The sequence below is a fragment of the Conger conger genome, chromosome 3 (assembly GCF_963514075.1).
Source record: "Conger conger chromosome 3, fConCon1.1, whole genome shotgun sequence".
NCBI classification, from domain to species: domain Eukaryota; kingdom Metazoa; phylum Chordata; class Actinopteri; order Anguilliformes; family Congridae; genus Conger; species Conger conger.
This window is the reverse complement of record NC_083762.1, coordinates 65836967-65849561: the sequence shown is the minus strand read 5'-3', so window position 1 is coordinate 65849561 and position 12595 is coordinate 65836967. Positions and strand designations below refer to the sequence as shown.

General features: G+C 44.0%; 1 protein-coding gene across 1 annotated transcript; it reads left to right on the top strand.

Moving 5' to 3' along the window:
- The first annotated feature begins 6381 nt into the window (after positions 1-6381).
- Positions 6382-11259, top strand: LOC133124849 (G protein-regulated inducer of neurite outgrowth 1). Its single transcript, XM_061236381.1, has 2 exons — positions 6382-6775; positions 7709-11259. Exon 2 carries the CDS (start codon positions 7847-7849, stop codon positions 10400-10402), a length of 2556 nt encoding a protein of 851 aa, XP_061092365.1. The 5' UTR covers positions 6382-6775; positions 7709-7846; the 3' UTR covers positions 10403-11259.
- The last annotated feature ends 1336 nt before the right edge of the window (positions 11260-12595 follow it).

Below are 12595 nucleotides of genomic sequence, written 5' to 3'. Positions count from 1 at the left end.
ATTTCCTTTGGATATGGGTGTTTTTCTACCATGATTTCACCTTGTTGAATGCTTTATTGAAATGTATATACATGCTGGACAGATAATCAAATATGATGATGCTACTTCTTTGCACCATCTGGAAAAAAACAATATCTGACAACACCTGTTCACTTTTGGTTAATAAGAATTTATCTATAAGATGATTTCTTAAGACTTGTTCTACATTTGGTCAATACCACAGGCTTCACTTAAACCAGGGGAACATGACAAAGGCAGACCTTCAGGCTATTATGCGCTAAACTTTGGTGCATAATTATCAAATCAAATCATGACAAAAATTTTATTTTAAGAAACCTTTATATTTTCATTTGCTGCACACTATACGTGTATCCTAAGAGAAAACATTTCTCTGTGGTCCAATACTGGAGTGAACGAGCACGGGTGAGATCAGCTGATGAAAATGAAGGCAGAATGATTGGTTGGAACCAAAATCAGCATGCACACACTGGCCCTCCAGAAACAGAGCTCTACACCTCTGCTCTAAACTCCTCCTCTTAAGTACAACCACAAAAGCGTCATGTGATATGCCCATGTGACGCCTGCATCACTCAGACGGTAACCAGAGCAATGGCAACTGGCCCAGGAGCCACATTGCATCACCGTTACATCATCGTAGGGTCAGCTGACCCATTACATCACCACAAGGCACATCGTGCTGCAGTTCTCAGATGAGACATCCTTTCATTATTCATTCACTATTTGAAAGTCCAGGTGGTGTTAGCCCCATAATTGCAACTAAATTGTCCATTTACACCTGGTCTTGATTGTCTTGCTTATAGTTGATTGGTTAGCCAAGCCATTCAAAAAATACTTCTGTTTTATTGTAAAAATCCCTGGAATTATCATTTTGAGGATTCCTATTTGATTACTCAGTGCATTAAAAGGCCTACCCATGTTCCCAAGTTAATTTCTTTTGACTTTTTACAAATCAACTAGCAGGACAGAAATATTTGCTCAAGGATTATGTCTTCTGTAAAAAAAAGAAAAATCAATAAGTAAATAAAATTAATTTTGGTGAAGCAGGGACTAAAATGGCTTATAAGATTTTATGTGTTAATTAAAGCCTGGAGTTGACATTTCCAGGGTAAGGACTTGAATTAAAATGGCTGTGAAATACAAGCAGAAATATAGGATTGTAAAAACAAGCCTCGGGGAGTCTGATTAAAAATATATTATCATAACTGATATTCCATGCTACACAAGCCAATGATGTCACCACTTTCAGCCAACAGCACAGCCAATAGTTTGCACTAAAATATCAAACATATTATGGCTGCTCACATTTGTATTAGAAGTATTCTCTATTTAAATTCTATTCAGGCCTTTTAGATACAGGATGTGATTGTCATCAGCACCATCTTGACTTTGCCTCTCCTGTGAACTCGTCATTATTCAGTCAATGTGTTGGTTAATTCATCCACTCGTCTATGATTGAGTCAAAGGACGGCTTTCCTATAAAAAGCTAGAGAAATGAATCATTTATCAGTGACAGATGCAGAGGGCCACCCCCTGTCACAATGGAATGCAATGCAAACCAATACTACAAGCTATTTTTTTAAACCCTTTTAACTGAAGAGGTACATCATTGTTACATTTCAGATATCATCACAAAAAACGTTTATTTCCCCAAAAAATGAATTCTTGGGAAGAAGAACGAGCATGGTTTAGCCGACTGTACTGGTTCTGGATTTTTTTAGGATTGACAGAAATGAGCTAACTGCAAAAACTGTCCATTTACATCATTTGAAGAGATAATACTTTCTGCAAGTGTTTAACTTGTTTCCTGCCAAAGCTGAGTTTGGCCGGCTCACGTGGGAGTAACATAATTGGCCTGCCGCATCTGAAACAGATCTATAAAAAAATGTTTAAAAAAAAAAAATGGTTTCCATTCTGGTGTTTGTACTGGCTCTGCGTGGGTTCTTCATAGAAACGTGTGGCATCTGAGCAGAACCTGCCATTTAGTAAACCTGCTCTAAGCTGCCTTTTGCATTTTCCGTACGGTGTGTCGCTAGGCGCAGGGCCTGTCGTCTCTGACATGGGGTTCTAACGGGTAAACAGGAGCCAGTGTGCAGATTGAGTGTAAGAGAGAAGGTGAGCCGTAATGGAAAAACAAAGACGCTCGCACTCTCTCCCCTGAATGGCCTGGCTAATACTGGAGAGTCTCAGGAGTGCCCTCCGCCCACACAGTCAGCCAACATTCAATCCAGCAGCAGCACAAACATCCAACTACAGGGCTTTTAAATGGCCTCCAGCTCTCTTGAGTAGGTGTGCGATCGAGTGTTTGTGTGTGTGTGCGTGTGGCAGCCATGTGTGTACATACAACTACACATGTGTGTATGTGTGTGTATGAGTGCATGCACTTATGCACATATATATATGTATCTGTGTGTGCATACATGTACGGGCACACGTGTGTATGTGTGTGTGTGTGTGTGTGTGTGTGTGTGTGCGTGCATGCATGTGTGTGTGGGTGTGTATGATATTCTCATTCTGTTTCTGACACTGAACATTAAGCACTAGCTGCTGGGGGAGGGGGTTGTTCTGAATAGAGGCACTCCATTTGCAAGGCCCTACAGAAATAAAAGCTGAGCACTACTGTAAAAAAAATCTTTCGGTAGAATGCATTCAGCCACTGGTTATCTGTGCTCCTGTTTTCATCAGATTGAGATTCTTCCTCAGCCCCATCACATTGCACAGTAACTAATATATTTATGCATCCCTGCTGCTACGCAAACAGAGCTGCATGTGGGGATGCATTAAAATCCCATATTTACTGGAACCATGCCAGAACAACAGATTTTATATGAGGTGATCTCAAAGGATTTCAGATAAACACGTAACTCAGGGCCCAAAGAGACATTTTGTGAAATCCAGGCAATACACCCAAGTGTGCAACACAGGAAAAAAGACATGTGTGTGTGCATACATGCGTGTGTGTGTGTGTGTGCATGTGTGTGTGGGCTAGGAGTCTATGTTATTGTTCCAGTATAAATGGACTCAATTACTGGCAACTGAGTCGCCCAATTGTATCTGCAGTCATCTGCATTTGTATAGATACCAACTGACTCCATGACTTTGATTCCGTCTATGAAGTCAATAGCCTAGACCTCTCTTCCTACTCAGAGATCGAGGGAAGGTGCATGGGCGATGATTGCTCCATTAGTCTTGATATAGCTCTGCTACCAAACTCCATCACAAAGCCAATAATTTTACAAGGCAGACAATGTTCCTCCCAGAAGGTCCTGTAATTACTCCTTCACATGGCAGCTAAGAAGCTACCACTATCATGGGAATGTTTTTTATTTGCACAGTCTAATGAGCAGGTTTCACCTGTCTCTGCTCAAAGGGACTACAAAACTCACATCACTTCATATCACCGCAAGGTATGAAACACAAATATGAGGTTAACGTATCGACTTCCTTTCTGCCTCCTGTGGAATACGGGTGTAATTAAAATGTGTGTTTAAGCATGCCCTTCATGTAGCAATTTGCTACTATGTAGTTTACAGGCCATGGCAACAGACAGTTGGTATCCTTGGCACCAATCAGAGGCCAGTGTAGTAAGACAAAGCTGTCACTAACACGGAAACAGGCATTAATGTTTTCCTTCCGTTAACAAACTTCTCAACGTACCATGTATGCATAGCAGTGTATTCCAAGTGTATTCCATGAGCATAAGACTGTGATTATGCACGGCTAGGGAACCATACCAATCATTGCAAAATGTAAAGATTTGTCAATGCCCATGAAGCGAGGAAGTTGATTCAAACACAACTACATAATTGATGAAATAATATGTTTTTCATATTTAAAAAAAGATTTTTACCTATACACATTTAGGTGCTGTAATTCACTCAGGATGTCAAAACTATGTCAACACATACTCATTCACCAAAAATACACGTGCTCCAACTGTTGTTAATACCTCCTCTAGTCTACTCCTCCTTGATAATCGTTTTTGCATAAAATTGTGAATTGTTTTGTGGCCACAAAGTCTGACTTGCGTGGGATGAAAATCATCCATCAGCAATCAGAGTGAAATCAGCGGCAATGCTACACGCTTTTTAAACGCTGGTGTGATTTCAGCTGTTTACCCGTAGTGTTCTCCCAAGACTAAGTCACCTACTTTTCGCAAGGCTGGTTGCTAGGAAACTGAGGCAGGCATGGATTGGTGGAGGCGTGCAGTGCAGCCGGTGATGTGAACGCAGCTGACAGAACATGCAGCTCTCAATGTTGCCTAGCCTCTGAGATTTGTCAGAACCAACAACGCAAAATGCCTCTGATTACAACTGAAAGCAAGTTATCTTTATCCTACTGTACTGTGTCAGCAAAAGACCAAACCAACCAGACCACAAAACAACAAAAGCACAAAAATGGCACAATCTCTAGTTGTGTGACAGGGGTGTCCAAGCTTATCTGAAAAGGGCCGGTGTGAGTGCAGGTTTTTGATCTAGACGAGCACAAGGACACCTGATTCTACGTTTCAAGGTCTTTGTGCTGGGCTAAAAGAAAAACCTCCACCCACCCTTTTCACAAAACATTTTACACCCCTGCTCCCTGACCTCTGAAATCATACGTTGTTGAATTATTTATTTATATGAACACATTCATTGAAATATTGCTACATTTATAACTACATTTTGCATGTTTTTTTTTTATTATTATTCAAAATTCCAGCTTAGGAAAAAATAGAGGCAGTCTCTACTGTCCTCCCAGCCTTCAGTTCCATTGCCTGACTCAGATTGTGACTGGTCTGTGTAAATATTATGCACATTCTTTGTGATATTAGTGATCATATGTATGTTTATTTAATTCCTGCACTTACAGTAAGGCATGTATCAGATGCTCTTATCCAGAGTGATTAACAAATGCGCAGTACTCCTTACCATGTTTGGATTGATTTCACTGTCTGTAAAATTCATGCCTGCGTAAGGGTAGAAAAATATATAAATAAATGGCCATGTAAAACAGTTGTGCCCAAAGTGCCTTTAGGGGAAGATTGTGTTTGGGTCTCATGGCATCTGCCCACAGCTGTCGAGACATTAAGGTTCTCTCCAACCGATTCATCCCCAAACAGGTTGTATCGCAAGAACATTTTAAATGTATACTTATCAAGATTACTTATACACACACATAATTTATACATGGATATTTCATTAAAGCAGTGCTAGAACAGCAGCACACCAGCCGAGTCAATCAAACCCACATCCTTGACATCGCAAGCACAGTTCCCTGAAACATTGAGCAGCTTTGCCATCCCAAGGCTAATGGAACAAGGGTGTATTTTTAGAATAGCATAAAAACTGCTTTTCGTTGAAATCGCATGATAGTTTAATTTTTTGGTGAAACAGCACAAGGTGACAGGCAGGCTGTCAAACCCTTAGTGCAGTGGTACTGGTATTTTTATCTTTCCATTGGCATGCCACAGTGTATAGGATACTGGTTTATGTTTTTACATTCCAATCTGTATTATGGTACCGTGCCTAAAATTAATCCCAGCAAGATAAAACGGTAGGCTTGACAGACTATGTTTCAATTGAAACAACTTCTGGCACTATTCAGCTTAATTTTGTTTTACACACAAATGTGGAGTTACATACATGTTCGCTGATTATGTTGTTTGTCTGTAGTCTGCTATGAGCTTTGTGATTCTTTCCAAACATCCAAAAGGTGTATATCTGTTCTTTCACACCATATATTCCCCTGCCTCAAGAGGTTCATTTGTTGTTCAGACCAAACACCAGATTGGGAAAGAAATGTGATCTAAGTGCCTTCCACTGTTGAATGACTGTCAGTGCAAGAGAGGGTGGTTTGAGTATCTCAGAATCTCCTGGATTTTCATGAACAATAGTCTCTAAAGTTTATAGAGAATAGTGCAAAAAACTAAAAACATCCAGTGAGCAGCAGGTCTGCGGGAGAAAAAACATCTTGTTAATGAGAATGTTCAGACTGGTTCAAGATGACAGGAAGGCGATAGTAACTCAAATAACCACACATCACAACAGTGGTATGCAGAAGAGCATCAAACATTATGTGTATGGGCTACAGCAACAGAGATAACTCCAATAAATACCTAATTAAGTGGTCACTGAGTGTATGTGATCAACATATAAAACTATGAAAATGCTCAATATATTAACATATAGTTTCACCTTGAAAGTCTTTACATAAGCTAAACTGTCCCATTTACACTACAACTTTGAGGGACTGTCATCATCAGTAGCGATTATTCTTGACGCTGCTTTTAAAAATTCACCCACAGCATTCTTTTCCAGCCCCTCCTCCGATTTGTGGCATGCATCACCGGCGAACAAAATGTGTGCCAATAATTTATCATCACTTATGAACATTTAACCGACATTTTCTGACACAGATACAGCAGGTTCTCGGCAACACGATCACGCGTGCACCGTTTACCTTGAGTGTAGTGTAGGCAAGTGGAGAGGGCTGTTGTTCTTCAATCACTGCACATTGCCAGGATGGCAGCCAGTTTCCAGGGAGACGGAAAAACCAGAGGCTTTCAGTGCTCTCACCCGCAGCAATATCCAAGGATTTTCAGAAAGATCCTTGTGGTGCTAACCCTACCTCACTGCACAGGCGCTCTGTGTGCAGAAGCACGGGTAGACGTTCTCCGCGATCGCAGATAAACTACCCCAGGAACGCAAGGCAGGAGCAGCCAGGCTTTACCCCACAAATGGACTGACTTCACTCTCAGCGCTGAGCTTTTGTGGAGGTATGTGCAATTGATCTATTTAAGTACGTCCAATGGTTTGTATTTTTCATTGATTCATATTCAAATGAGTGTGTTTGCTTTATAACTTTGGTCAAACATTTTTTTTTGTTGTTGGTGCATTTGTGAATACCCCCTTGTGTTTTATATTTGTTTTTGCTTTTTTAAAAGAACTCTGGGCAATCGAGATGCTCTTTCGCTTGTGAAGAACGAGAGGAACATATGGTGGATGGTTTCCATGGCACTAACCTCTGAAAGCATTTTTACAACCTGTTTCTATTTTGCCTATAGCTTAGGATGGAGAGCGTAGTGGATGCATTTGCAAACTGGATCTATTCCTTCTTTAATTGAGGGAGGCAGCCCTCTCCAAAGTGCTCCTCTGGTAATAATTCTTAACTAATGGAAATCACATCTATTGTATTCTATTAGGTATGAAATGCAAATAAATGTAATGTTGAATTGTTATCTCTCATGAGAGTGGGTAATATAATATTCAGTGTAATCATGCAGGAAGAATGAGATGATTCACTGCAGGGCTTGGTTTGGAACTGAATTGAATACTTTTTAATGCATTCTAGTTTGTTCCTAAGCAGAATGTTTACAGGTGAATTTGTGTGGATGTGTGTAATGTGCTGTTATTTCACAGATCAAGTTCTTTCTTGTCCTCTCTATAGATTTCTTGATGTTCTATCTTTGCTTTGTTTTTGCTTTGTTGCATAACGTGGCATTTCAATTTTCTCTGGTGGAAGTCAGTACCTCATCCTGTCATTCCCATTACTTCTCAGACCCACGTGATGTCACTTTGGATGAAGCAACATAATTAGTGGCTGAGATGTTGAACAGTGTGTCCGTTGTTTCCGCTGTAAATAGGGGAAATCTGCTCTTTGCAGAGCAGTGATACCAGCATCTGTGTTTCCCTCTCAATATGTCCTGCAGGTAACTGTACATCTGGAAAGATACCCATTCTCCCCACCCCCAACCCCCCCCCCCCTTTCCTCCAAAGGGCTGAGGTGTGAAATTTTGGCACCTTGAATACCAGAAGGGCAGACATTTTGTGGGGATTTGGGTGGGGAGATGATGGAAGGTCCCACTATAACCGCGAGTGGACCGAGTCTCGATCGGCACTGCAATCAAGTACCGGAGGGAGCAGGGATGCGTGAGGTGAACTCCAACAGTGAACGGTCTCAACCTGCCCCAGGTGAGGGCAGTGAAACCAGGCCCCCACCGTCAAGGGCAGTGGGTGACACATTCAGCGATGGGGTTACCCAGCCCTCTAAGCATGCAGAACAACCCAGCGGAGATGTGAACAAAGAAAAAGCCTTAGAACATTTCACCACAGAGGACAGCGTGCAGCAGGCCAATCCTGCTTTTCCAGTGACCGGCGACACACCCAGCGAGCTCTCGAAGGTTCCCGCACGCAACGATCAGGGACACAGCAATACACAGCAGACATTTGGGAGGAGCATGACCGTGGTCAACCAGGAACCAACCATACTGGTGACCAACCACGACTCCACCAGTCAAGAGTCAGACGAGGGAGAGACTCCATTGCAGAGCCATTCCTCTGAGTCCGAGGAGAGGAAGGAGGATGACACAGGGCCCGCCAAACCTGACCATGAAGCGGAATGTTCTGGAGACACGCTCGGCTCAAGCGTGGGAAAAACAGTGGCCGAGGAGAAGAAGGAAGGGACAGAGGATGTGCAGCCAGGCATTGTAGAGAATCATGCCAACAAGCCAAGGGAAAAGGTAACAGGAGTCTGTGGCTTGACCAGACTGTCCTACAATGCACCTGCAGCGGAAGTAGGGGTGGGAACAGTGGGTATGCCATCGCCCCTGCTCTCCCCTGCCCCTCCTCCACCCCCCCACCACCATCACATGCAGACACAGTCCAGCCTGGAGGCCCCATCCTGCCACTCAGTAGCCACCAGCCCCATGACCCCACCTCAGGGCTCTGGAGACTACTTCTTCCCCTACTCTTTCCAGAAGGCAGGGCTCAACACCGGCGAGGTGTCCCAGCCTCTCTACCGATCCGTCGCCACGGCTCCCATGAGCCCCCTCACCCCCGCCATCACAGTCCCAGAATCCCCCTGTCCTGAGATCAAGGTCACGAGTGCGGAGACTGTGAGCAGCCAGCAAGGGTTACTGCACGAGGCACATGGGGGTGTGGGGGGAGACAGGTTCGACAAGGGGCCCAAACAACCAGCGGAATCAAACAAGACCACTGAGAATGTGCCCTCAGAGGTGCCCTCAGCCATGACCTTGAGCTCATCCGGCCCCGCTCCAGGACAGGAAACCGCAGACGGAACGAGGGACCAGTGTGTCGAGAGTGACGTTAATGTGGGCACTGGGCAACCAGGCCCTTCACTGACAAATCACGGGGCCATCTGCTCAGTCACTACACAGGGAGGCTCCAGAGAAAGAGGATCAGCACCAACAGAAATGAAGCTTGATAGAAATGACTCTGAGGGTGTATGGAACCAGCGTAGTGGCAGGGGACACTATGACCTGGGAGAGGCCAGGCAGCTCACTGTAGAGGACTTCACCTTTGATGAAGGACAGTCCCAAAACGCAGCTGCAGAGAAAACAGTCAGCCTGCCATCGCCCCTGCTCTCCCCTGCCCCTCCTCCACCCCCCCACCACCATCACATGCAGACACAGTCCAGCCTGGAGGCCCCATCCTGCCACTCAGTTGCCACCAGCCCCATGACTCCACCTCAGGGCTCAGGAGACTACTTCTTCCCCTACTCCTTCCGGAAAGCGGGGCTCGACCCTGGCGAGCAGCCCCAGCCCCTGTACCGTTCCGTCGCCACGGCTCCCATGAGCCCCCTCACCCCCACCGTCAAAGTCCCAGAACCCCCCTGTCCTGAGATCCAGGTGGTGGATGTGAAAGGGGCGGCAGAGCAGGCGGATGTAGAGGGAGCGGACAGGGCCACGGAGCAGGGGACGGTGAAGGCAAGCGATGCCCAGCAGGAGGTGGTGCAGCAGGTCCGCTGGGATGAGAAAGGCATGACCTGGGAGGTGTACGGGGCTGCAGTGGAGGTGGAGGTGCTGGGCACAGCCATCCAGAAACACCTGGAGAAGCAGGGGGAGGAGCCAGGAAAATCGCCCATTTCCCCTCCCGATTCTCCACCCCATTCCTCGCCTCCACCTCCGCCCTTAGAGCCACCTCCCTCCCCTTCACCTCCTGCCTCTCCACCTCCTCCTCCTCCGGACTCACCTCCTGCCTCCTCGCCTCCTCCTCCTCCTCGTTCACCTCCTGAGCCTGTCTCTGCGCCCAGCGGCGATGGCGGAGAAGTAGAAGGAGTAGAAGGAGGGGCCACGGCCAGCGAGGTGCTCGTGGCAGGCGAGGTAGACGTGACCACTGAGGCGGTCAAGGACGTTGAGCAGGGTGCGGCCAGTGAGGCGGGTGTGTGCGGGGACAAGGACGTGGAGGAAGAGGTGGCCGTGGTGGAGGAGGTGGGCGAGGCCGAAGACGAGGAAGTGGTCGCTGAGACTAGCATCGGTGAGGCGGACGTGGGCGGGCAGGAGCAGGAGGAGAAGAAGACGAGGCGTCGACGCAACCCGTTCAGAGCCATGTTCAGGAGCATCCGCCGCCCACGGTGCTGCTCCAGATCTCACGCCATTGACTGACAGTCTCGCTTCCCAGCAACAGTGGGCCATCACTAATGTCACCAGGCTCATTCCCAGCAATCGCACATCCCAGCTAGCACACGGCTGTGTACGCAGTGCAGAACTGTGCAGTGCTGGAGAGCATTTACATGTCTTTGTGTAGACTGTAATTCTGCAGATTCCCTAAAGCTCCGACGTTAGAACAGTATATTTTTCTAGCACTGTATTTAAAAAGGTCAGTGAACTGCAGTAGCCGAGAGTGCAATATCCTGTTGCTATGATTGATCACGTCTTTTTTTGTGATTAGGATAGGAAGATTTCATTTGAATTGTTTTGAATTATTCAAGGATTTGTGTATAAGTGAATTGGGGGGGGCGATTAGTGCTGGCAGGGAAACTCTTGAGGGAATGTGTTTTCTTTGATCTTCTTCTGGAAACTGGAGATGGTTAAATTGTTATATTTTGGACAGTTCTGATTTTGTAAATTCTATATAGATTTAGCATTGCTTGAGTCTGAGAAACATTTGTTCATGTGGTTTTTATTATCAGATTTATTAGACTACCATTAAACAGAATTAGTTTATCAGAATTAGTCAGTTTATCTATTCTCATAAAAGCTTTTGTGTATTATTATTATTATTATTATTATTATTATTATTATTATTATTGCTTTTGTATCTTCATAAAGCATGCGATAAAGATCCTCATAGAAAAGCTCCTACTTCTTAATTATAAAAACAGCAGTAATTTATTAGCATTTTTTTCCACTTTTTCATTACTGTTGTATCTGAATTTTATTAGTGGCATTTGGATATTGTTTTAAAATGTGAAGTCTGACCTGTTATTCAGTGTACAATAATAAATCATCACAAAATGAAATCTATGTATGACCTGTTTACTGTACTGTTTACAAATAATAGTTCTGTGCTTCTATTTAAATCTTTTAAAAGTGATATTCCAGCCATTGTGGGAGAAATAATATTGTGTGGAATATGGTGTATGTGTATGTGTGTGCAAATAAATATTGCATAAAACTAAAAAAATATTAACAAATATTAATCATTACCTCATTAGTTTAGCTTGGACCTTTTCTTTCTAGACAATGAAATTAAAGAAAATCAAAAGTAGAGCAGAAAGCTGGATACAACAATGATGTCTTTTGTGTGGCTGTATGCTTGATAACATGTTTTGTTGGAAATGTTCAGGGATGTACAGGAGTGTTTGCACATATCCCAACTGCTAAAGATCGAAAGATACAGCTCAAGACTGTTTTGAGTATTTCTGTTATTAGTCTGATAATAGTCTGACAGATCGGGGGTGGCTGACTCAGGTCCAGGAGGGTCGGTGGCTGTGCTGGTTTTTGTTGTCTTTTGTTGACAGACTCAGTTTACAGATTGAAGCAGTTCAGTTACCTCACTGGCTTTCTTGGGTCCGAATTTGTTATTTATTTGAAGAAACAAAAACCAGCACACAATGTGGCCATCCACAGCAGGGTCTGGCAACCCCGCTGAAGAGTCACCATTCAAGCCTGTCAGAGTTGTGAAAGCCACACATATTTTAAGATGAGGATTAGTCACTGGAAGAGAAGCGTCACACATGTTTTGTTTTTGTACCTAATGAGAATGAACAGTTCTCAGTTCTTATCACGGCATACATGGATACTAGAGACTTATACTTTTCCATATGAGAAGAGTGCCATGAACTGAAAACATATATCAAGTTTCTATGGATGTTCCACTCTTAATACTGTTAGATATTTATTTCTAAAAATATATATCTTTACCCATATTTAATCCAATGTGTTTTATAGAAAAGAAACAGACACACATCCCGTAGTTAACATGAAACGGAACAACCTTACAAATGATCATAATTTATTTGCCACGTAATGTAACATAAATGCAATCTGATGTCTTTATGACTGTGCCTACACAGGACACATGATTATAATTGTAAATCGGAGTGAGAGAAAAATAACAGAGAAGGTTGCATCGTGCGCCATTGGGCATTGGGTACGACACAGCTCGGCCAAGAGCCCTATATTTCGTGCAGGTGAATCATCTCACACTTAATTCAGAGTCAAATCCCTGAGGCTTCGGAATGGCTTTCATCTTTTCTCCCTCCACTCTATTCACCACCTTCCTTCTGGGTCAGAGTAGCTGACATTTTCTTCCCCGTAACCAGGGATATCAGAGGGAGCGCTGACGCCATTACT